The 24,445-nt window shown below is 41.2% G+C and overlaps 1 protein-coding gene across 1 annotated transcript in view; it reads right to left on the reverse strand.

Moving 5' to 3' along the window:
* The window catches only part of CRY1 (cryptochrome circadian clock 1), a 38,525-nt gene that overhangs the window by 10,365 nt on the left and 3,715 nt on the right, over positions 1-24,445 (reverse strand). The window contains 6 exon segments of the mRNA XM_018558151.1: positions 2,039-2,311; positions 2,463-2,633; positions 3,886-3,974; positions 9,027-9,211; positions 10,679-10,821; positions 11,002-11,110. Of these exon segments, the coding sequence (XP_018413653.1) occupies positions 2,039-2,311; positions 2,463-2,633; positions 3,886-3,974; positions 9,027-9,211; positions 10,679-10,821; positions 11,002-11,110 (970 nt within the window).

The following is a 24,445-nucleotide window of genomic DNA, read 5'->3' on the forward strand; positions in this document are numbered from 1 at the left end:
TGTGAAGAATGGGAAGGAAAAGAAAAATAAGGTACGCAAAAAATAAAAAGCCTGCAAATATCTAGAAGTATCGGTTTGTAGATTGTCATTACTAAATATTTCCAAAAGGTATCTTTGTTGTTATTTTGAAGATATGGGTAAAGTTCCTCTTTAATGTATGCTATTAAAAAACACCACCATTATATACTCGCCTGTCCTCGATACAGAAAGTTATTGGCTGCACGACCCCTTCAGTAACACACATCCTCTTGGTAAAATCCATCCCACAGGGCTTGAGCATGAGCACTCATTCAATCGTCTGAAAGGCTTTGAAGCTCAAGACTGTACTCCAGACAAACTCCATAGGATTAAAAGAGTGCAGAGAGCATGTGTGCTTGACAGACTGTGTGGTGCCAATGTGTTCACTGGGGAGAAAGCCGGTTGTGTGGCGCAGATGTGGTCATGCAGCCAGTATTTCTATGAATTGGGGGGACAGGTGCAGTTACATTTTAGGAGCACAAATAGGAATCTTCACGAGCACACCTTAGTATAGAGACAGTCTTGTCCTTTATTCACATATTTGTGAAAAGATTATCACTATTCCAACGGGTAAAATACAGCTACAATTTAATGTCCGCTTCACACCAGTGCGTTCCAGAACGGTCAGCCTCTGGAACGCACTGTATTGCAACTCGTCCAGCTCCCTGCGTCTAGGGGCAGGAGGGGGCGTGGCGGTGCATTGAAGTAAATGGCACCTAACCAACTGACACTCCTAAATCTGGTTTGGCCATCTAGTTTTCAATAACCGCTAGTCATGAATCTTTTTTTTTTTTTTTAGTGTTGAATCAGTTTTTATTAGTATTTTTTAACAGTTCCTTAACAATCAGTATCAAAATGGGAGGGGAAGGGAACGGGTAGGGAGCTGGGGAACAGGAAACAGAAGACAGGAAAAAGAAAAAGGATGCAGTGGGAAAGGAGTACAGGTCTGCCCTCTAGCGGCAGAAGGGGAAATAACAAAGTCATGAATCTTTAATGCCTTTTGGAAAAGGCAGCTTTAGCTTTAAATGGAACCACATAACTTATTCTACTTGTCTAACCTATTACAAATACAGCAATTGTGTAATTTTTAAGATCGGTGTCACTATTACAGTATCCCACTGTTCCCCTGTAATGGGTTGTACAATCTGCAGACCTGCTGACATTTAACCCAACATCATTTCCTTCATGCATTATCTTCACTTATAAACATGGCCCGGCAATTTTCTAGGTTGTGTGCGCCCCGCTGTGTACAATAAATAGCTTTTTTTTGAGGTCATGGCATAAATGCCTCACTCTTATTAGAAGCATAAATGGGTTAATCACATTTCAGTTCTTATACATATTAATGATGACATGACATTAATGTAAACTGCATGTTTAGGCTTTGTATTATTCTGAAATAGGTCAAATCGATGTGTTGTGTCATAGTACGAGTGTTATGAGCGCACATCAATTTCTCAACCCTAGCCAGGAAGAACGATTGTTTCTACTCTTGCCCCATGTATACGGTGGCAGTGCCATTTGTTTGGACTGGGTTTACTACTGCGCTAGCTTGGTATGTTAAAATATCACCCTTGGCTGTGACAGAAGAGATCTCAGAGAGACAGCAAAACCGCCTCCACATGTTACAGTCCAAAAAGTACAATTTCTCCATCATCTCTGTAAAAAGAATACTTCTGCAACAAGTTCACTTTAATTGAGCCCTTGTCAGCTGCACCTCTACCTCACTTCCTTATTGCGCTATTTAACGACTAGGAACAAAGAAACTACCGTGTATTTCCACATATGGAGGAGCATACGACAGTGGTCGCCCATTCAGCAAGCAACCTAGAAAGCATCAGGACGGACAAATGGGCTCCAGTAGTACCATTCAAACAACTGAGCTCACAAAGGATGATGCCCCGGGAGCTGAATGGATTGTTATGTGCTGCGGTGAGGACTAAAGTAAGCCAGTTTCTTGGCCTACACAAGCAAAACATAGGTCCACTTTAAGGTGGCCATATAATAAACAACAGTATACCTTCATTCCTTCTTCCCAGCTTATCCACAGGTCACCTCTGGTGAGAAAGCAAGCGACAGCATGCCGTGCAAGGTGATGGATCCAGCCTTCTTGCCGGAGCTGAGTCATGATGGCATCGATCCATGGGAAACCTGTCCTGCCTTCAGCCCACTTGGCCAGGGCCTCAGGGTTCCGGTCCCATGGAATCTGGACACAAATGGGGTTTCCTTCCATCTTATCAAAGCGCGGGTTGCTTGTGGCTGCAGTGTAGAAGAATTACCAGTTCAAGGCTTACTTTTATGTTAAATGCTTAAAACAATGGGTAGTGGCTTACATGAACCATACCACCCAAACAATACATTTATTGACATATTAAACACCACAGAGGTTTGTCTCATTGAACATAAACCTATAGTTAAATATTAAAAAGCTGTTAAAGTGACACTCAAGGTGGATTAAAAATGTATCAAGGTACCTTTTTGTAAAGATCTGTTAGTTTGAAGTAAAACAGGCGACAAGAGAGGCATCCAAACCGCAGATAAGGGCTAAGTCCTGTAGTGCTTGCAAGAAGGGAGTTGGCATTCATCCGAGGTCTTTCGAAATTTGCCACCCAAGCCTTACATGTAAGAAAAAAATCTGATATATATTAATGCACTAAAAAGGAAAAAATTCAGCAGGTAACCTATTAAGTAGAACATCTGAAGCAGTCCTTGTATGGCCAGACAAGGCGACATTTACAACATTTTTGTATTTAAAAAACCAACTGTCTAGAAGCAGGTATGTTAAAACAGAAATTAAAAATAAATAAATGCAGCTCCTTTTGAGTCTCTGAGCAGGAGCATTAGCAGCATTACCCCTGACTCTTAAAGCAGACCTTTAGGCCCCATTCACACCTAGACGTATTGTAATATGCGCGACCGTCACGCTTTTTTTACCGCGATTCGCGGTAAAAAAGTCGCGCAACCGTCGCGCGATTCCAAAGGCTACTTGGCTGTATCCCAATGGAAAACGCCCTACAAAACGGCCCAAAGTAGTCCCGGGACCTTTTCAGGCGTGGGCCGTTTTGTAGGGCGTTAGGGACGGGCGGAAATACGCCTAGGTGGGAACGAGGGCATTGACTACAATGCTATTTATTTTTTTAACCGTTTTGTAGCGCGTTCGTCGAGCGTAGGACGCGCTACAAAACGGTCAGGTGTGAACGCAGCCTTACCCCATTTCCCTAAAATAAAAATCATATTAGCATACAACTCTGCATGCTTACTGTATATGAGAACATGTTATATTAATTGCGTTTTGCATTTACTTATAACTACTATTTTTCTTTCTGGTTGAGTGAGGCGCAGGTGATGTAGCCCTGGTCTCACAGATGCATACTAGGAAGGTTACATCACTAGTGCCTTCATGGGAAATCTCATGCTATCTCAGAGGAAAGCACCCCCCGCCCCATCATATGCACTATTACATGTTCCAAGAGGCAGACAAAGTTGCAAGAAACAAGGGAGATGGATTTATCTGCCCTTAGTGAAAATGGCCACTGTGGAGGAAAAGAAAAAAGGTATGCAAAGAAAAATATCCTGAAATAATCTATAAGCATCGGTTTGTAGGTTGCCATTACTAAACATTTCAAAAGATGCCTTTGTCATTTTTAAAGATAAGGGCGACCTTCTTTAAAGGAGTCAGTGATCTTTGTCTCAGCTGACAGCCCATTTCACTGCTAATCCCCGCACACATTTTCTAAATGCAGATGTGAACAGGTTGGCCAGAAAGGGACCAAAAGATTATTGATGTATTTTTGGGTTCCAAAAATATGGCTATTTTTCTAAATGTATAATGCAGTGCTGTTTTTGTGGGTCAGACATTCTACCTACCTTTCTCTCAAGGTGTCTTTCTAAGCGCGTCAGTGCTTCAGACTCTCCTCCGGGCCACACGGCAGATGGCAATCCTTCTACATCAAACCCTAATGAACAATCACAAAACATAACTTTAGGATTCTCTTAATCTCCCTCTTTCCTTTATGCAACATAAAACATGAAAATGCGGTGCAAACATAAGAAACAATCCATAATGTGAATTAGATGCTTGATAATGGTCAATACGTTAACTCCTTGGAGCTAGCAGTACAGGTGAATCCATTTCCGGCAAAGGGACACAGGCCCACAAAATCTGACTCCTGGCACGAAGGCATCAGAATTTAGAGCATATTGGCTTTAATTGGTCTGTTTGTATAATTTATATATTTAGTAGAGATTTTTGTCTAACAATTTTCAGAAAATAAGAATATAGAATAAAAAACAAGGCAATATAGAAAACATGTAACAAACTTGGACAGGACACATGCTAAAACACCAAATTCAACCCTATTCAGGACTAACACATTGCACCCTCTCCACCCAACACATTGGGAAAGTTCTTCACTTAAAGGGGTTGACCACCTTCAGATGACTTCAACTTATGCGCTTGTACATATCCCTGTGAAACGTGTAGCACAAATGCACAGCTTTATCTTTAAGGATTCTTTTTGTGCTTGGCTGCCATGCTGTATCATCATCAGGAAGAGCTGCTTCTTTTTGTTGCCCTTGGACATGGTATAGCTCTGCTACTTCAGGTACGGCTGACTACAGACGGCAGTGCTGTACCATCTCCACAAGCGACAAAGTTAAACAGCTGTGCCTGGTGACAGACATGGAAAGCACAGGAAAAGCACAGGAAGAGACTGGAAAGAAAACATCATGTATTCAGGAGCAGTAGCTGCAAGGTTCATAAACACCAATAAGTTGATGATCACTGTAGGTATGAAACCCTTTAACTGTAATCAAAAGACAAAAAGTAAAAACATATCTTCTGTCCTAAAGTGGTAACTGAGTAGTCCTGGACTAGAAACCGATCTGCCCAATTCTTTACTACAAACCTTCAGTCCTGAATAGGGTTAAAGTGTATAATCAAGAAAAAAAACGTTTTTTCCAGTTTGGGATAGCATGAGGAAGGTTTACAACTGTCTGATTTTTAAAGTTATCTAGGGCTCCGTTAGAGAGAACACCCTCACTTTCTGTGCTGCTGACAACAGCTGCCCCAGGGAGGAAATGAGGGAAAATCTGCAACGGGAACATAGACAAATGAAAATCTGGCAGGGATTCTAACCTTCCCCTACTCAACGAAAGAAAAGCTTTGTTCTTTCTTCTGTGATGCTGCTGAAGCATTCATCTCACTTCCTGTCTTGTAAAATGTTGCCACCAGGGAAGGAAATGAGGGGAAATCTTTGCAACAGAGCTTCAAATAACAGTACAAACCTGACAGGGGTTTTAACCCTTCCCCACTCAAATCAAAAATGAAGAGAAAAGTTTTGGCTGGACATGCACTTTAAGATGAGATTGTATAGTCACATCTTCAGTAATTTAGGAATCCAGTTTATTTTTGGTAGGAAACATTAAACACAAGAGAACAAAAATGCTAGTGAAGTCTCCACTGCTCTATGGGCTTATCCCATAGTACCACGTTGGCGCACATTTGCTGTGCCCTGCAGACATACGGGCTAGGCCCTACCACACTATGGCTCTCTTTACAAAACATGAACAACCCCACCTGTGCCGCCTTCTCATTGGGTTTTCGCAAGCTTCCTTGCCACGAATCCGGCCAGGGCTGGAGCAGTTGGCATCACCTGATCACTGAAGTCAGCGGGAAAGTGATGCCACCGCCCTTTGGTGTCCGTTTGTGATGTCTTGCAGCCAGAAAGTAACCCCACTAGTTGTCAGCCTAATGGCGCCCTGTCTAATTGAGATCCTGGCAAAAAAAGTTTAGTGAGATTAATTTTTAATTGCTTTAGTTTAACGTGCAGGGACTGGTTTTGTTGGTCTCCTGGAGAACATACAAATAGTTGCTATTTCTCTCATTTGCTGAAGGAAAACAAAGTTTTTGTGAAGTTTACAAATTGTTAATGTTCCAGACATCGTGCAGTTGCTCAGTTGGGAGATGAAACCAAAAGAACTGAAATATTCTCTGCATATTTAGAAAACGAAATGTCCAAGACAGAGTCAAGGATGTGCCTCCACATGCTGATAAATTAGCACTTTTTTTATTCTTTATTTTTGTCATTTTGAAAATCACTCCAAACTAACAAGTTCAGTTTAACAAATTAGCTACTTTCATATTAAACAAAATTCTTTTATTATTTGCAATACGGGAGTGAGATATTTTTTTTCGGACATGCATCCAATTGCTGGTAAATGTGGCACCAAAGAGTTAAAGTTTTTTTTGTTCTTTCTAAAAAAAATGCAAAATTAAACATCTGCAAGCTTTGCCTAAATGTCATATCCACATTAGGGCTTAACATTTTGTATACAGCTATAGATAATATAGTGTTCTGTGCCAAAGTATAATTTTTTTTAAATGGTACCCATAGCACATATTACAGGGAGTGCAGCAGCAATAGGGGGAGCAAAAAAGCTAGAGAATTGCAGAGATTTAAAAAATAATAAGAATGTAAAAAGCCAAAGTTAAGCAGTTATGCATTTCGTGCATGGTTGTGTTATGGTACTTAATTTAACTCTGTAAATATAATCCCAACAAGTTTTACACTTGTGGATGTAAATTTTAAAGTGCGCCACCAAACATAGCTATACATTTAAACAATTTTTACTAACAACATGCTTGCGCTTAGGAATGTGAGAACCAGGGGCGCTAGACTTCATTTACAAATATCGTGTGTGCAAACATCAATACCTATGTGAGCTTTTAGCGTTAATGTAGCCAATCACGATATGAGATGAGAAAAAAAGATGGCGTTCAAAGCAAAATATTTTAAACATAAATGTATATGATTAAACACAAGAGTCCCGTCTTAAACAGCAGTTAAGAAAATATCTTTTGGTTTAAAGGAGGGGTTGAATGCAAGCTCGGAATACAGAAAACCATTATTTTTTGCTCGGAACGGTTATTTTTTCATCATTAGCAGATCACAATCTGACTACCACCGCATGAGGGGTTGTAGAATGGAATGGTTTAGAACAGAAGCCTGCACTTTCATGCTGTAGACCCTTACACAGATAAGATTGGTATCAGTAACACAATGCCAGCAATATGACAATAAGTAGCGGGCCATGATGTATACATTGGAAACAAAATGCTCAGATTGGACTAGCGTAGCTCATACACACAAAAATATGTCCATCTACACGTTTCTATAACTTCGAAATATATGTAAAAATATTTTTTCTTTTTTTGGATGGTGTAGGGAAAGACTAGAATCCATCAGGTTTTTATTGCTCTCCTTGTCCATAAAAGTGATAGAAAGTCCAAAATTTCACAGTTCACAAGTTCCTGCTGTGACTCCAGGACAGGTAGAGGAAATATATCCAAGGAGCACAAACCGCATTAAAAAAATACAAATAATACATTTAAAAAAACAAATGCAGTTTAGCCATTCTCTATGGAGAAAATACATAGACTTGGCTACACAGGCTCCCAACAATCCGGAGTCCCCGGTATAAAGTTAAATCAACAATCCCCCCCCCCCCCCCCCCCAAAAAAAACTATACCTGTATATGGGGACTCTGCAGATCAGAATTATAACCCCTATATATTAATATGACTTAGACACCTCTCCAAAAAAATTTGGGTAGATTGTTTTACTAATTCCCTACTCTATCCAAAACATAAAAAAGGTTTTGTTTTAATCATTCCCTAGTCTATCCAAAATATAAAAGGTTTTGGCAAGGAATAAGTTTTAAATTGACATGTGCCAGACTTGAATCAGGTCTACTTGTCACATATCATCAAGCAGGTTAGCCAGAAACCTCTGCCAGTAGACACTGCCCACCGGAACACCAAACTTACTGGGGCTTCCTTGTGACCCTTTCATTTAGCCCGAATCAGAAATTATTGGAAAGCTTTAGTCACTATGGACTCTGGCTCCATTAAGTCTGATTGATGTTTTTAAATGACTAAATTATGTAGTGAAAAAAAAAAAAAAGAAAAAAACTACACCAGTTATATTTCAGATGCAAAAAAGGTTGGAGCAGCATTTTAGATTGTGAGATGATGGGTTGGAAAAATGCCACAAGCCTGCACAGCTGCAGACAGAAAAAAGAAAAAACCATGCCAAAAGGCCTCTTCAGATTTGTGTCGATTAGCCCTGAGCAATGTTTTCAATTGGTAATACAGCACCAGCATTATCTGAAATGTTAGGCTGGGCACACACCTTACAACCATCACAAGACTTCTGTCTTGCGATGGTTGTAAGGTACTTAAAAAAACGTACGATCTGCATATGTTGCATAGGCAGATCGTACTTCCGAATATTGCAAGCCACGCCCCCTGAGGGGCGGGCTTCCGATGACCGCAATGCCGAACGGGCAGTGTGCGCTTGCGCACACCGGCCCGTACGGCTGTTATCGTACGGACATGCCACAAACCCGCCGAACATTGTACGATGCTCGGCGGGTTTTCAAACATGTCAGTAAGTTTAAAGTCGTGCAACCTTACAGTAGTAGAGGTCGCACGGCTTCCACACACCTTACGATCATCGTACGATCGCGGGATTTCCCGCGATTATCGTAGCATAATCGTAAGGTGTGTGGGGACCCTTAGGCTGTGGCGTCACAATTAATCAGCAGAGGCAGTAAGACTTGCTGATTCTTGTCCTAGCAAAATGACAAAGCTGTAGTCCCCTGTAAGGGAAGGGTCTCCAGCAGGGGTCAGTTTTCATGGTCAAATAACGAGAATGTGTCAAATAATGGTAAACTGCACTCGTGAACTGGAACTTGTCCAAATCAAGAAGTATTAATATAGATACTGTCAGATAACATTTAAATAACGTTTTCAGGATATTTAATGGTTTTTCCCCATAAAAAATAAAGGTTTGTTACACGTTCCACCAATTATGGATTATAATACAGGTTCAGACTTAGGAATTTAACTAGTAGAAGATGAATAACAGCATGGAATTTTAGTCAACACTGAATCCCACCTAGCCTTAAACATTTTTTAGGTTACCAAGAAGTATACAATAATATACCTAATTCTTCCAGGGAAGGGACACCATACTTCTCATCATGATCATCGGACACTGGTGTGGTGCACTTATCCATAACCTCGGCTGTAATGGTCTCAGCTGGCATCTCCAGTGGTTCCATTTTGCTGATAAGTGTTTGGAACCTCTTGTAAGTCAAAGGTGGTTGCCCTCCATTCAACTCAATAATCCTATTGAAAAATAAATACTTCTATGTAAGAACATTCTTGCCACAGCAAGACGTGCTACAAGCATACATTTTATTCCAGACAATATCTGCTATACAAATATGAAAAAAAAAAAGGCACAGCCTGTTCAAACAACTATACTATGTGGTCAAAAGTTTGTGGACCCCTGACCATCACAAATACTAAATGTCCACAAGTATTCGAAATCTTTTCAGATTAAGTTTGGGTGTTTCCGGTGAAGGGTACTGTTAATGTTATAGCATACAAAGAGATTTTGGACAAATGTGTGCTTTCAACCTTGTGGCAACAGTATGTTCCACACGGTGTCCTGTAACTGTGTCCTTTTACACAAAACCAGCTCTACAAGACATGATTTGAGGAGTTTAGTGTGAAGGAACCCCAAAGGTCCGCACAGAGCCCTGACCTTTACTGAACACCTTTGGGATGAATTGCGACACCATTTGTAAGCAGGATTTTCTCGTTTAAAATCATTACACGACCTAACAATGTTCTTTTGGCTGAATGGATACTAATTCCAAACACACTAACGAATGTGGAAAACCTTCCCAAAATAGTGGAGGTGCAGGGGTGGTTGGGACTCCATGGATATAATTCCATGATTTTGGAGTGGGATGTCCAACATGCCCCTTATAGGTTTAATGGTCAGGTGTCCTGCAACCCTATTCTAAAGATCCGTCATGTTAAACTTCTCAGCTTTAAAGCAGAATGCCGGGTGATTCAAATCTTAACCCTGGGAGTGGTCTACCCCCACACTGCAAGGGTTAAGTTCTTGTTTTGTCTAGAGAGCTAAAATAACAAAGTCATACTAACCCATACCACAATCCCGACTTGCTTTTAGTCCGCATCCTTCAGCCTTACCCCCTCTCCGCTGCAGCGGTCTAAGGTCCAGCGAGTCATCATGTCCAATACAGTGTATAGGACGTGAGGACGCCAATGGTCATGCCATCGCTGGAGCAGAGGAGATAGGCTGGAGGGAGCAGTGTAAGAGCAAGCCGGTATGACGGTTCGGGTGAGTACAACTGTTAATTTAACTCCCTAGACAAAATGATCACTTAACCCTGGTAGTGCGGGGATAGACAGCAAGGGTTAAAATTTGATGTGCCCGGAGTTCTGCTTTACATTTCTGCAGTGATCTCCTGGTTCACGTGGTGGATGCCCATATCCAAGAAACGTTGTTTTCCTCCATCTTTGATGTGGAGGCCGTAAATTACAGCTCGGCAAGCTAGACAGTGGTGTCCAGTAGTAAACACTGGGTGTTGTGGGACAAACCTGAGCAGCATGTTTGTTAACTGATTATGCACATGAGGGTAGCTAATAAGCAAAATAGTTCATACTTTTGGCAGAGGTTTCAGCAAACATTAACAAAGGCTGCTTCAGATGTAACTACTACATGTAGTAAATGTAATTTACTACATAGAAATGCCCTCTAGGACTATTACAAATACTCACTTGTCCAGATCATAGAGAGTGTGTGAAATGCTTAAAATGACCTCCACACCAGCTTCAGTTGCCAGTTTCTTGATTGCAGCATCTCGCTCTTTTCCAAATGGTTCAGAGTCGTACTCAATAGACAGCTTGCTGATTTTCCATTCCTGGAAAAGGGCAGACAAAATATTCACATTGTTTTCATACAGAACAAACAGATTCTGTTAACTACATTAGATCTATTAACATTTTAGTATGGATGGAATGAATGCAACATGGTACAGAAAGCAAATTAGAAGGCAGCAGGCAACAAAGAATAATAATAAGAACGATGGTGAAAAACATACTTTGAAGAGCCGCGGAAAGACATCAGCAGGTTGTCCGCGGATCACAAACAAGCGAGAGTTTAATTTCCGCAGATTAGCATCCAGGTCTTCCAGACACTGAAGCAGGAATCTAAACAAAGCACAATAAGAAAACATGTTAAAAACATAAACATGTTAAAAACATAAACATGTTAGAGACAACATTGACAAAAACACACTTAAAGAAAAAGGCAAAAATGTGCGTCCTACACTTGCTACACAAATCGCTTGCTATTGGTAACTGGACCTCAATCCTCTATTAGTGAACACAGACTACTCCTTATACACTTATAACTCACAACAGGCAGTACAGTTAATCAAAATGTATGAATTTAAAAATTGTAGCCATGGCAATGCTACCATACAACAGACACTTCCAGCTCAGCCTAACTACCCAGCATCCCCGGGACCCTGAAATCACAGGGTAATGTATGAAAATGTAGTCAAAAGTCTGGGCCCCTCATCACTGACACTGCCCATCACAAGGATAGGCCAGTTGTACGGTAAAGCACTTGCAGGGTTCAGGCAGGCTGTTGATTACATGAGTGGGCTGAAATTTTTCACATCAGACTACCCCATGATTTGAGATTTCCAAGGCACTCAAAAAAGCCGAGATGTTGTTAATGATAACAGGCATACCCAGGTGTGTTAAGTCAATAACATAAAAAAGCCTGTCTGTGTCTTCTCAAACTCTGCAACTTTGTTGCTCCTGCCCACTGCAAATTTTTCTTTACTTTCAAGGATATGAACATCTTTTCCTGCTGCATACCCTGTATTTGCTCTCACCAGCTTGTATGTCACTTTACGCAGCTACAAGCTGGCGGGAGGAACCACAGCGTGCCACAAAGGAACAGATATTTGACATGTCCAAGTGTTGAATACATGCAAAGTTGCCGAGTCTGAAGATGCAGGCCACTGCAACGATAGGTATAAATGTTCTACTTTTACAGGAAGTGCTTAGGTTTACAAATTAACCATTGGTGACAGAACACACATACATAAAATGCACAAACATATTACAATTCATATTCTTTGTGTACCAAGACAGCTTACTTCCATTAGGCATGTTACATCTTAGATGGCAGAAAAGGCTGGAGGCTTCTTATCTACATTTTCAAACCATTTATTTAGAAATGCCACACTTCATGAGCTCCGTCATGGGACTTTAGTTCTATACAACATTTAATCAAGGACAGCCAAAAGCCTGGACAGGATTGGAGACTACAGCCAGAACAATCTGAAATGATCCAACAGAACAAACGGTGTGACCTAAAAACCCACTTCCATGGCCTGGTGCGTCTGCAGGATCAACATCTGCTCCCTGGTATGTACAGCTGATTAGCTGCACGACTGTACATTCCGTCCGATAGATAGAACTGTGTTTTATTTGGACACGCTCCTTACCTGTAACCTTGTCTACATGCTTTACATTAAAGCGATTTCTGTTACAAGCAGAACACAAATGTGGAACACGTGACTGAGCTACTGTAATCTGCGTATAGTTCCCAAATGCCTCAGCATGTATCAGCCATGAAGAGTTTTCTTGCCTATAGCAAGATAATTTTAAAACAAAATAATTCTGGACCTGTATACTCATCGGAAAAAAACCCCGAAATCTATTTCTACCCACCGAGATAATGTCTTACATGTATTTGTGGTCATAGCTTCCAACTAGCCCCTAATTTGAAGGGACTGCTCCACTTTTAAAATCAATTCCCTGTGTCCCCCCTTTCCTGAAAGTTTTCCCTCTTACCTAAAAAAGTGTTTTACCTCACCTCAATCTTTTACTCCATATTCTAAATGATTGAATGTGTTATTTTAAAAAGGCAGAATTAAGTATTGGTGAAAACACATTGTTTGCGGTCGGTGTAACAGGGGGACATGGCAGTAGTGTGTTCTCAGCCCCTTTGTGATAAAAGGGGTTCCTGGTTTTTTTTCACCCCAGAAAAAAAAGGCAGCAAATAAGAAACGTAGAGGTGTCTGCAATATTGTTTGTTTACCTAGGAGCAGTAGGAGTTCAGAAACCCAGGTGCTTTATTATGTGCAGAGCTAGAAAGGGCTCCATTACCCATGAGGCACTGTGCGTAAGGTTTTGGGGCCTACAGGAGGATGAAAGGATTATGTGAACTAGTAGAAGGTTCTTTTGAACAACTGATGATTTAGCTAACTTGGTCTGTAATGTAGACGTAGCTGCAGTCTCTTATGCAGTTTTGATCTAAGGAAAGCAGAGCCTCGCGTCAAGACATAGGATTTCCCAAAATGGCCACAGGTGGAACCCACAATGACAGACACTTTGAAACTCGGCCCAGCACATAGCTGAGCAAGTGCTGTTGGCATGGAATTCCTGCCCCTAGATGGATCTAGAAGTCCTCAGCTCCTTCTAGATGCGGGAACATGTTGGGCAGAAGGTTTATATATTAGCCCCTTTGTCTGCATGTGGCAGCCATTGTTACTCCCCTAACAGTGGCAGCAATTCTACCCTGTTTTGGGGAAAGCACTGTTTCATTGAGGTTTGTGAACCAGGCTATCGAAAATAGTGAATATGCATCTAATGATAATGAGAGAGCAAATGGGAGGGAAAATGCTGGCAGCTGCATCTTGCTAAACCACCAATCCACAGAAACGGATGGAAACTGGGCCTTTAAAAGCAATGCCTATCGTTTGAGTGCTTTGGTTTTTATTTTTAACCAAACTGCAGGCAAACCACAACAGTAACACTGGGCCCCGAATGTGGGATGGCATAAGTAGGAATCACCACTGAGACAGGGACTTTCGATTGGAAGAATATTGAAGTCTAATGAGAGAATAAATTCAGCCCGGACTACTGAATTCAGTTTCTAAATTAGGAGCCTTGACCTGCTCCTGGGTGTATCTCAAACCTGGTCCACCAATTTGACTGTCGGCTTTGATAACCACTAGTGAGTCATAGGAGATGAGCCAGGGTAAGTCAGAGCTCCAACTTCATGAACCGTTCAGGGCCATGAGTTTTAGGGCTCCTTAGGTACACTACAACGTATGTGAATGAAGGCTCCTCTGCATGGTCTACTGCTAGTATATTAATCTTAAAGTGCCACTGAACTCAGGAGTTCAATCTTAAAAATGCATTCAAGTAACTTAATGACTAACAATCTCATTTGTGTATCACTCGGGTGTAGATCCAAATCATCTCTGAATTGGTGCCGACACTGTCCTTCCTTCTGGGAGGATGGTTACAGCTGCAACCTCACTCCCATGATGGACTACAGCCTTAATATGCATGTGGTCGGGAAAGACTGTAAAGTTAATTTGCACTTGCAACCCCCCCCCATGCAAATGTTCTGTTGCTAAGAATGTGAACATACAAAACGAAGATTTACCAGCTACAGTATATCAATGATAACACCAGTGGGACATTAAATGTTTACAATGCATGTAACACTATAGGAATCATTACTCAAAATCCACCTAATCCAGATCAATGTGGCCGTATTTGCCACCACCACCAACTAAGCTGGTCACCTGAGCGACACAATTAGAAGCTGCCGCATGTTGCGGGGATAAGGCAGACTGCATTTGGACAAAGACCCGGTCTAGGACAGGTCAGCGCTACATAGATGATTAAATATAGTATGGATTGAGACAGATTTAGATGGCATGTACTGCCTTTTCCTGACCTAGAACAACATGCTGAATCCATTCCTAGACTGAAGAGCCATAATTAATCTTCTTCTAATTCCAGTGGGAAAAAAGCAAGATTGCTTAATTTAATTTGCTTACAATTGAAAAAAGTAAAAGATAAATGTACTATATGGAAGTGATTAGTCAAAAAATAAATATATCTTCTTCCTGTATTCTACATTTGTTACTAACCCTTGCAGCGGGGCTACCCCCGCACTACAAGGGTTAACAGTTATATTTTCGTCTAGGGACTAAAATGAAAAAAGTTAGTTATACTTACCTGCACCTCGGAGCTGGCTGGCACAGTGCTCCCTCCAGCCTGTCTCCACCAACGCTGCAGCAAAGGAATGTCCCTTGGCATCCTCACATACTTCAGATAGGACTGGCAGCATTAAAGTCAACAAAGCATTTCACTACAGTTCATATCTGTGTATTTTGGTGTGCGCTGAAAAGCATGTGCATTGTTGTGCACAGGGTAGATGTGATTGGGATAGGATTCAAACAGAATGGCACCACAACACACTTAAGGTGCCCATACACTCTACAACCCTCGCAAGACTTTTGTCTTGCGAGGGTTGTAAAGTAGTTTAAAAAATTTCCCGCGATTCTCGTACGAGAATCGTGCAGTGTATGGGCACCTCTACTTGCATACATTATCATGACTAAATAAATAAATAAACCCTCTTAAGAGTTCCGGTTAATTGCAGAGGGTAAAAATTTCGGGTAGGATTGTTAGAACCTTTAAAAAAAAAAAAAAGCTGTTATTTGCCGTCTGTGTCCCCATTGTGGAGATCTTCCTTACTCACTGTATGGTCACAAAACAGGAAGTAAACAGAATTCCCCAATGGGCACGCACACCAAGTAAAAACTGAGGATTTAACTCCCGACTATCTAAAATGTAACAAAAAAAATTTCAGATGGGGTTTCACTGAAAGGGTTAAATGTTATCGTTTTTGTATGGTTAAGTGTCGGGTTCATGTTAAAAGATCATTGTGAGGTTCCTACAATTCTCCCTAAGGCCTCATGCAAAATTGTATATTGCGTATATATACACGTGTCTATGTGCGTATATACGAGCGTATGCACGTATATGCGTGCCTATTTGCATTCTCAGAATGCATCATTCCTAATAGAAATTATAATGAACTGTACGCACATACGCGCAAATATGCTTATGCGCGTACAATATGCAGGAATACGCTGCACGGACGCATCTCTGTTCCAGTTTGTTTTTTCGCATTTTTACGCTACGCAAATATACGGCTCCATACGCGGCTATGTGTATGGAACCATTTATTTGCATATGGTACAATACGCACGTACATGCGCAGTAGTGTGAATGAGGCCTAAATGTACTGCAGTGATTACAATGGCAGATTTCAAAAACAATACCACGTGTTTCAAGGAGATGCTTTTAATTGAACCCAGAATAGTATTTTAAATCACTGGCCTTCAGCCTATAGAGGGGCACATAGTAAGAACCACAGTGTTGTTACCACAGGCAAAAAACAAACAAACACTCTACGGCCAAATGTTGTGTACACTTGGCCTTCACATAGATCTAGATAACCAAAAGTATGTGGTAAAAAATGGTGAAGGAGCCCAAGCGGAAAGTCTCACGCAAGCCAGGTCTTCTACACCACAAGTACCTAAAGCACAAATGCTCTTGGCAGAATAGGTACAAATTCCCACAAACACTCCAAATAAATCTTGAGGAAAGCCTCTGCAAAAAGTACAGACGATGTTTTAAAGGCCAGAAAAAAGGTGGGCAAATGCCATATTAATGCCCATTGTTTTAGAACAACATTCAAGAAGCTCATATAGGTGTGATGTCAGGTGTCCAAAAACCTTTGCCTAGTTTTTTTTTTATATCTGCACAACTCCTAATACACTAAAGAGGTGAAGTCACAGTTGTGTCTTGCTTATGATCAGGATATAACACCCTTAAGAGAAAATGCCCTGATTCTTGTATAACATGGCTGCCCCGTAACAGCTAAATGAATACAGTCCTTATAAGACGATGACGTGTTCTCTGCTCTGGATAACAAACTAACAATTATTTTGAAAGGTTTAGGTAATTGCACAGGATGGAGAGCTGCATAATTCTGTGTGGGTTGCTCACTGGTAAGTGCTCAAAATATGATTTTAAAACAATGAACAAAAGATAGAAAGGAATAATGCGACAGAAAAGCCTGTGTGCCAGCTGAGATTCCGTCTCCTTGGCAGCCACACAAGTAACTACGCAAGAATAAATCGGAGGACCTAACTGAAGTTATGTACACAATGTGCCAGAAAACTGAGGAAAAGCCTGCCCACAATACCCAGTTACAACAGAGAGGCTTGTGCCAGAACCTCTAATTCTAGAGGACAGAGCAGGACAACCGACACGTTTCTCCACTAAAAATGTTTACTTAACTATTTCAATGCAACAGGGGGAACTAGATCATAGATGCCAATCTCTCCAACACCCAAGAGGGCTCCTGAACACAGCCACAAGGGGCCAATATGTTTGTTGAGCCTTGTGATGTTTGCAGAAGGAGATCCAGCTTTCAGGAACCTTGCTTCATTTCATGATAGCCAGTTGGAATGCCAGTCACCCTGAATGACATCACAGCCAGTGATTGGTGGATAACTAAATAGGTGACCCCAAAGCTAGCACTATAAAGCATGGAGACATGATACCAAACACTGTATAGGACAGCACAACCAGTATATGCACAATTCACTCAGTCTGCAATATAACGAGTGAAGGCATGGTAGGAAGTCCATCAAAAATCAGACTGACCTCTACAAGCTGCATTGTAAGCAACTAGTAGAGCAACCATCAGGACTCAACGTAGCTGCTGGCAAAAGGTTATCATCACTCAGTCCAATAATGGACAGGGCCAAGATTTCGAATTAGGTAAACAACATTATGACTAGGGTTTGAGAGCCAAAAATGATAACAACTGGTAAAGGGGTTCTTTGGACACCTTACCAGCTCACTATAGGTGTTTGTGCTGTTCTCAAAAAGCACTAGTGGATCACACAATGGCTGACACTTTGGGGTTAATTTACTAAAGCTGATCAAGGCTGCTCACTTGACATCATCCCAACATGTCCAAGCAAAAATTTGGCATTTGTTTAAAAAAACAAAAAAAAACAAAAGAAAAAACTACCTTGCATGTAATTTGGTATTCTCTGCAAAGTGATTTTTCACCACAATCATAAGGCAAGTGGAAAATCCCTTCCAAAAGTTAAAAAAAAAACCCACAACTTACAACCGCAGTCTCCTGTAAAAGAAACTTCTTTATTAGGCCTCACTCGCATGGCTGCAGGTCGATACAATGTCAAGGAGCATATTTCAGTGTCCAGGGGTCACATGCGTTTGTGACCAACCGCCTGCACAAATGAAGAGGCCGGCAGACGTCATGGCTGCACACAAGTGTAAGCAGCTACATGCGACCAAGGCCAGTGATCCATCCTGTATGCATGTATCTGCTTGAACGTGTAAGGTATCTGTCAGCCTGTGATTGATTTGGAGACGCTGCTGGCCACGGCTGTAAGCAAACACCTGTGACTCCCGGGCACAGAAATACACTTCTTGACAGTGGACGGTGCTCTGTGGCCATGTTAAGGCCTTAACCTCTCCGTGGGTGACATGTTGAAACTTCCCCCTCTTGAAGAGCTCCAGACAATACGGCCATCTGAAACTTCTGGGTGTGTTTCAACACACCACACATGGAAAATCTTAGAATAAAGAAGCTTCTTTTACAGGTGGGTGCCAGTGAAGGTTTTTCCACCAGGTGACGGGGTCCCTTCTGTGCTTAATTTCATTACATTAATGCCTATAATCAGGTTAAAGTAGTTGGAAGACTTCACACAATGACCATACAAGGTAAAATGTTCTAAAACGTTTAGCAGATGTTTAAAAGAAATGTGATGAAAAAACATTTGTCCTTTATGGTGCAGAAAAATAGCCTTGACATCCTCTATAATAAGCAAGTAATTTAATAAACAAGAAAAGGGTGAGCAATTATCAGCCAATTTTAAAGTACAAAAATAACTTCAGCACGGTCCAAATTTAGACAGAAGGCCGGGCTTCACCTGAAACCAGTTGTTGCCTTTTATTGTGTATATTCTTTTAAACTAAGTTGACATGTCACAACAATCTGAGAAAGTAGGTCATCTCTCTTAGTAACCAGCAGGGGGAGTGGGCTGCTCCCGTTTACTGACCTACTTGCCGTTTACATGAGAACTACACGTAACCATTCCCAGTCATTTCCCTTCATGCCCAAGTCAGATTGTGCATGAAAGTAAAGACAAAATGTTCTCAGAGTCTGTCACCCACAATAAATACAATGAAGTGTACACAGATTAGAGTTTACAAACTAGAAAGGACGAGGTCACATAAAGAATCATTTCTGTACTTTGCAGGAGGTGATGTGCCCCAAATAAAAAGAAAAAACAGTCAGCCGTTATATAACTTTATTGCAACCAAAAAAAAACACAAACTTGAAATAGGCAGCACAAAGTATATGCAAATCCAAAATCTATTTTTCATTAAGTTTGGCATCACAACACACGGTATATGTGCCTGGCCCCTGCTTAGACAATAATGAATAAATGGACTAAGATTTGGATGGACATCCTCATTTTTAAGCCACCCCACAATAGGGAGACTCAGGAGAGTGAAAGGCCAGGCTCAACTGTCCACGAGTGCTAGTCTTCAGATATTTGGTGATGTACCTGAGGGCCTACAATGCACCAGCTTCCTGCCTCGGCTTCATCCATTTTGTTGATCTGTTTTCTAAAAATCTGCCATTTCATTCCATCAGCTACAGGGGGGCACACAAGCACTACTGGTAACTAGTCCATAGTCATTGGTCTTTTTTGGCCACGGCTCAGATCTCACATTTTAATAAGCTCTTTTCTGCCCTCTCAGAAGTCTTTTAATGAAGCTGATATAAAATCGACTTTCTGTTATTAAACACTGAAAACCGAGAGAGCTGGCAAACTGTAGGACATCAGTACTATAAAAAGGGACCCACAATGTCCCTTTGTGGGTCCCTTTTGCTTGTAGTTCCATTTTAAAATAAGTGGCCTCTCATAAGTACTGCGACATGTCACCGATAGTTCTAAAAATCTCACAAGATACACAAGTAAAATTAAATTGCTGAAGAATGTATACCAGCATAACGTTATGACAGGACACATTATGTTGTGGCAACTGCTTTGCAGTTACAGTGCATACAAAGATCTCTGTAGATCTCTGGTGGCCATTTTGATTTTCTCTGATCGAAAAGTAAACAGGTTTGTTAGGTCTGTGTATAGGAAAAGTGCAGATGAACAAGCCATTAACTAAACTCCATCTATTCAAAGTAAGTTTTTATTCTGAAGAACAAGCAACTGTGTACAGACAAATGTTTCCTACATACTAGTAATAACATGCATGTACATTCAAGGATGGAAATTTGATGCATTGTACCCAAAACTTTTTTTTTTTTTCAATTTTGGATAAAGGGTTCAAACCTGCCAACAATCGGCTAAAAACATTATTCCAACAGTGCAAGGGAGGAAAAAAAAAAATCTCACTAATGGAGAACTGATTAGCCGTAAACCGATGACAGGGATGGGCAACTCCGGCCCTCCAGCTGCTGTGGAACTACAAGTCCCACGAGGCATTGCAAGACTAACAGGGTTATTCACAAAAGGGTGAAGAGTTTGGAGAAGGCAGGAGAAGTGAACAATCTAGGCCAAAATAGCTGAACAGGAAAAGTGAGCTGAATTGGAGAGTTTTTCCAAATCAGATATTTTGGCCTAGATTGTTCACTTCTCCTGCCTCCCCCAAACTCTTCACCTTTTTGTGAAAAACCCTGTAACTGTTACAGGCATGACTCCCCACCCCTGGCTTAAAGAGTGGTAAAAATACCTACCTGTGAAGCTTTATGCCCACTACAGACTCCTTGCTCACAAATCAAAACCTTGGTTTAAAAAACTGTTACTGTACTAAAGTCTCTCACAACCAGTAACCAACTTCCTTTGAAGTCAGACTGACTTGAAATATAGGCATCTGAGAGGTGACACAGCAGAGGCATCACATTCCCAGTGACCCTTTGCATTGCTCTCTGGATTCTGGCAGCAGTGGGTTACAGGGAACCCACTGTAAAGGATAGGGAGAGACCATTTATATACTATTTCAGTGTTTGAAGATTCACATGCTGCCTGCAATTTCCCTTTAATGCGTTCTCCAGAGTTCTACCATGCTTTACAATATAGAGAAAACTATAAAATAAGAATTGAGGATAAAGCAATTAGGTCACAAGGAATGAACAGATGGAAAGGCCATGATCACAGATGAGTCTATATTCCGAATAACATCAATATTGCTCTAGTGTTTCCACCCAACCAGCAACACAACCACCTTATGCTCCTTTCCTTACAGACAAATATTTCAAATATCAGGGCACACTTTGTGCAAACATGTGTTAAACCATGAAGTACACTGCTATACAAAACTACTACTCAGGCTACCCATGTTTTTTTCCAATGCCAACTACCGTATATACTCGAGTATAAGCCGAGATTTTCAGCCCATTTTTTTGGGTGAAAAGTGCCCCCCTAGGCTTATACTCGAGTCAGCGCCAGTGCGTCTTCTTACTTACCTCGCCGAGCGTCACTGCTGCTCCGGTGTGCGGCGCTCCGAGCGGGGTCATCTGGCAGTCTCCGGGTCCTAATTTAGGTGGCCGGAGACTGCCAGATGACCCCGCTCGGAGCGCCGCACACCGGAGCAGCAGCGACGCTCAGCGAGGTAAGTAAGAAGAAAAAAAAAACCCCCGCAGCGGCCAGTCAGGCAGGGGAGCAGGGATGAGTCAGCGGCGCGCTGATCAGGCGAGAGGAGCTCCAGGTGGGGTTGTAATTTAGCGGGCAGGCACCTCTGAGCCAGCTAAATTAGGACCCCACCTGGAGCTCCTCCCACTGGACCAGCGCGCCGCTGACTCGTCCCTGCTCTCTCCGTGATGTGATGATCGATCACCGGCACACGGACACAGTGAGTGAGGGGGGGGGGTGGGGGTAGAGAGAGATTCATTAAGCAATTATATATGTATTGTCTGCACTGTATTAGCAGTATATACTCTATATAGAGTATATACTGCTAATACAGTGCAGACAATACATTTACAATTATACTAACATGAATGTATTAAATGATCTGTATGTAGCCCTGTACTATGGATCATTTAACCCATTCATGTTAGCAGAGGATCATTGTAAATGTATTGTTGCAGGCACTCTATATGTACATGTACTATATACTACATATAGAGTGCACTGAACAATAGATTTACAATTATCCTCTGCTAATATGAATGGGTTAAATGATCCGTAGTACATGATATGTAGCCCTGTACCCCCTTTTCCACTTACAGAGCTAGGTTATTTTTCTTTTAAATAAATATTCATGTAATTTTATTGGTATCTATCTACCAGTAGCTGCCTCATTTCCCACCCTCGGCTTATATTCGGGTCAATACTTTTTCCCAGTTTTTTTTGGTCAAATTAGGTACCTTGGCTTATATTCGGGACGGCTTATACTCGAGTATATACGGTAGCTTCTGAATCCTGCAAAACTCTGCCCTCCCTTACTGTATAGCTTAGAATATATCCTTAGGACATTTTCTCGGAGTACAAAAAAACCTTGGTATGTGTGGGTGAAAGACACTGCATGATAAAAGGCATTCTAATTATGGTGGATTTTGCAGCAAATATGATCATTTGAAGGTTGTGAATGGATGTGCTAATGAGCACCAGAGAGAGCGGTGGAGCCAACAGATCCTTAGGCCCCACAAGATTGTGAATGAAATGAACTGAAAAACACTGATCCATGGGTTAAATAAAAGCTGCAATGTGGAGCTTCATCTTCTGAATACATCTGGCAGGGTATATATATCTTCATTACCCCTCTCACATCAATCCAGAGATGCTGCTCCAACATCACAAACTCTTAAATCCACAAATCAGATCACCTCATAGTATTTGGAAATTGTTTAAGTCTTTTTGAATATTAATGCAGCAAGTGAAATAATTGCAAGTTTCAAAGAACTGTGAGCAGCTCAATTCTCAGGCAATACGGTAAAATTCTATTTTTTCCAAGCGAAGATATGGTCACATGACTAAGGAGTTTGAGGCTGCTCAACATAAATGCCTTGCAACAAAAAAACATCTAAAGCACCTTTGTTAATGTAATAGCTCACAAAAGAAACACTAAGGTCTAATTTGGGGGGGTCTGGAGGTTTTGTGTTTTTTTGTTGGTAGCTGAAAACTAGAGCAAGCCAAAAAAAATGACTTGCATCATGTAATTCTCAAAACCCCCACCATTAAGTGTTATCACATTAAGACATTATTACATTATACTGCATCTTTATGGTAAAGTGGTACAGGTCAGGTCTAAAGACATCTCTTTGTATAAGAAGAAACTAGTGCAACACTTTTAAGACAGGTAAAGACTTTTGTTTGGGGGGAATTATAGAAGCGATGGGTCATTTTTCCCTGTAGCAGTCTTAATAACATGTCAAATAGTATTATATGAATCTATTTCATTGAACCACCAATAGTAACTCAGTGAGCCTTGATTATCTGTCATAAGGGGAGCACTGTGAGGCAACCCAGCACCCAATTGGATTCATGTTTGCATGCACCTGTTTTTGAATTGCAGGTATGAACATGATTGGCTGTTTTTGAACCATGCTTCCCTCAAACAGTTTCATAAACAAGGCAAAGTGCAACTTATATAAAAATCGGGATTACAGGGTCAAGACAGATGTGCCTTAACAACAAAGGAGTCCAATCGGTATCCCACCACACTCCTTCCTGGAGACCCCTTATAAAAAGGTGCTGAAATGATTACGGATGTTGCCGCTGAAACCAATGAACAGTAAAAATGTCACCAGCACACTGGAAGACCAGGTCAAGTGAACATCTTTTATTGAAGCATATTGTCACATTAATAGTGACATTTTGGTGACACACAAGGTCCCTTCATCAGGTTTAGTATGACATACTGAGCCTGAAGGGAACCCTGCGTTACCCCAAAATGTCGTTATCAGTGTGACAATATGTGCCAATAAAAGACATTCACTTGACCAGTTCTTCCAGAGTGCTGGTGACATTTTGCTGCTCATTAACAAAAAAAGGATGTATGGTGGTCAGAACTGGTAAGGGTCATTGGCCACCTAGTCTACAAGATGTATCTGACCTTGGCCAAAAGGTTTCAAAACCAGTTATAAAAAAAAAAAAAAAAAAAAAAAAAAAAAAACCACTGTGCCCGATGCGGCCTGCACGGCTCTGTGACAGGAGATCAAAGGGAGTTCAGTAGTATACAAATCTCCTCTCAGTCCCCGAATGCAGGAAGTGATGTACATGAAGCGCCTACGTGCGAAAATGACAAATGCGCCACACGTTACATATCGCCGCAAACGTCGGAGTGAGAGCAATAATTGTAGAGCCATTAATCACTGTTAACACTAAACCGATGAGCAGTAAAAGCATTTTAACCAGTTGACATCCGCGGTGTTAAACCCTTTCCCATCCAGGCCATTTTTCAGTATTCAGCGCTGCGGTACTTTGACTGACATTTATTCCGTCATGCAGCGCTGTACTGAAATGAATTTTATACCCTTTTTTGGGGACAGATAGAGCTTTCTTTTGGTGGTATTTATTCACCACTGGGGGTTTTATTTTTTTACTATATTAAGGAAAAATTACCGAAATTTAAAAAAAAAAACAGTTT

The sequence above is a fragment of the Nanorana parkeri genome, unplaced genomic scaffold (genome assembly GCF_000935625.1).
Source record: "Nanorana parkeri isolate BGI_ZX_2015 unplaced genomic scaffold, ASM93562v1 scaffold14, whole genome shotgun sequence".
In the NCBI taxonomy this organism is placed as follows: domain Eukaryota; kingdom Metazoa; phylum Chordata; class Amphibia; order Anura; family Dicroglossidae; genus Nanorana; species Nanorana parkeri.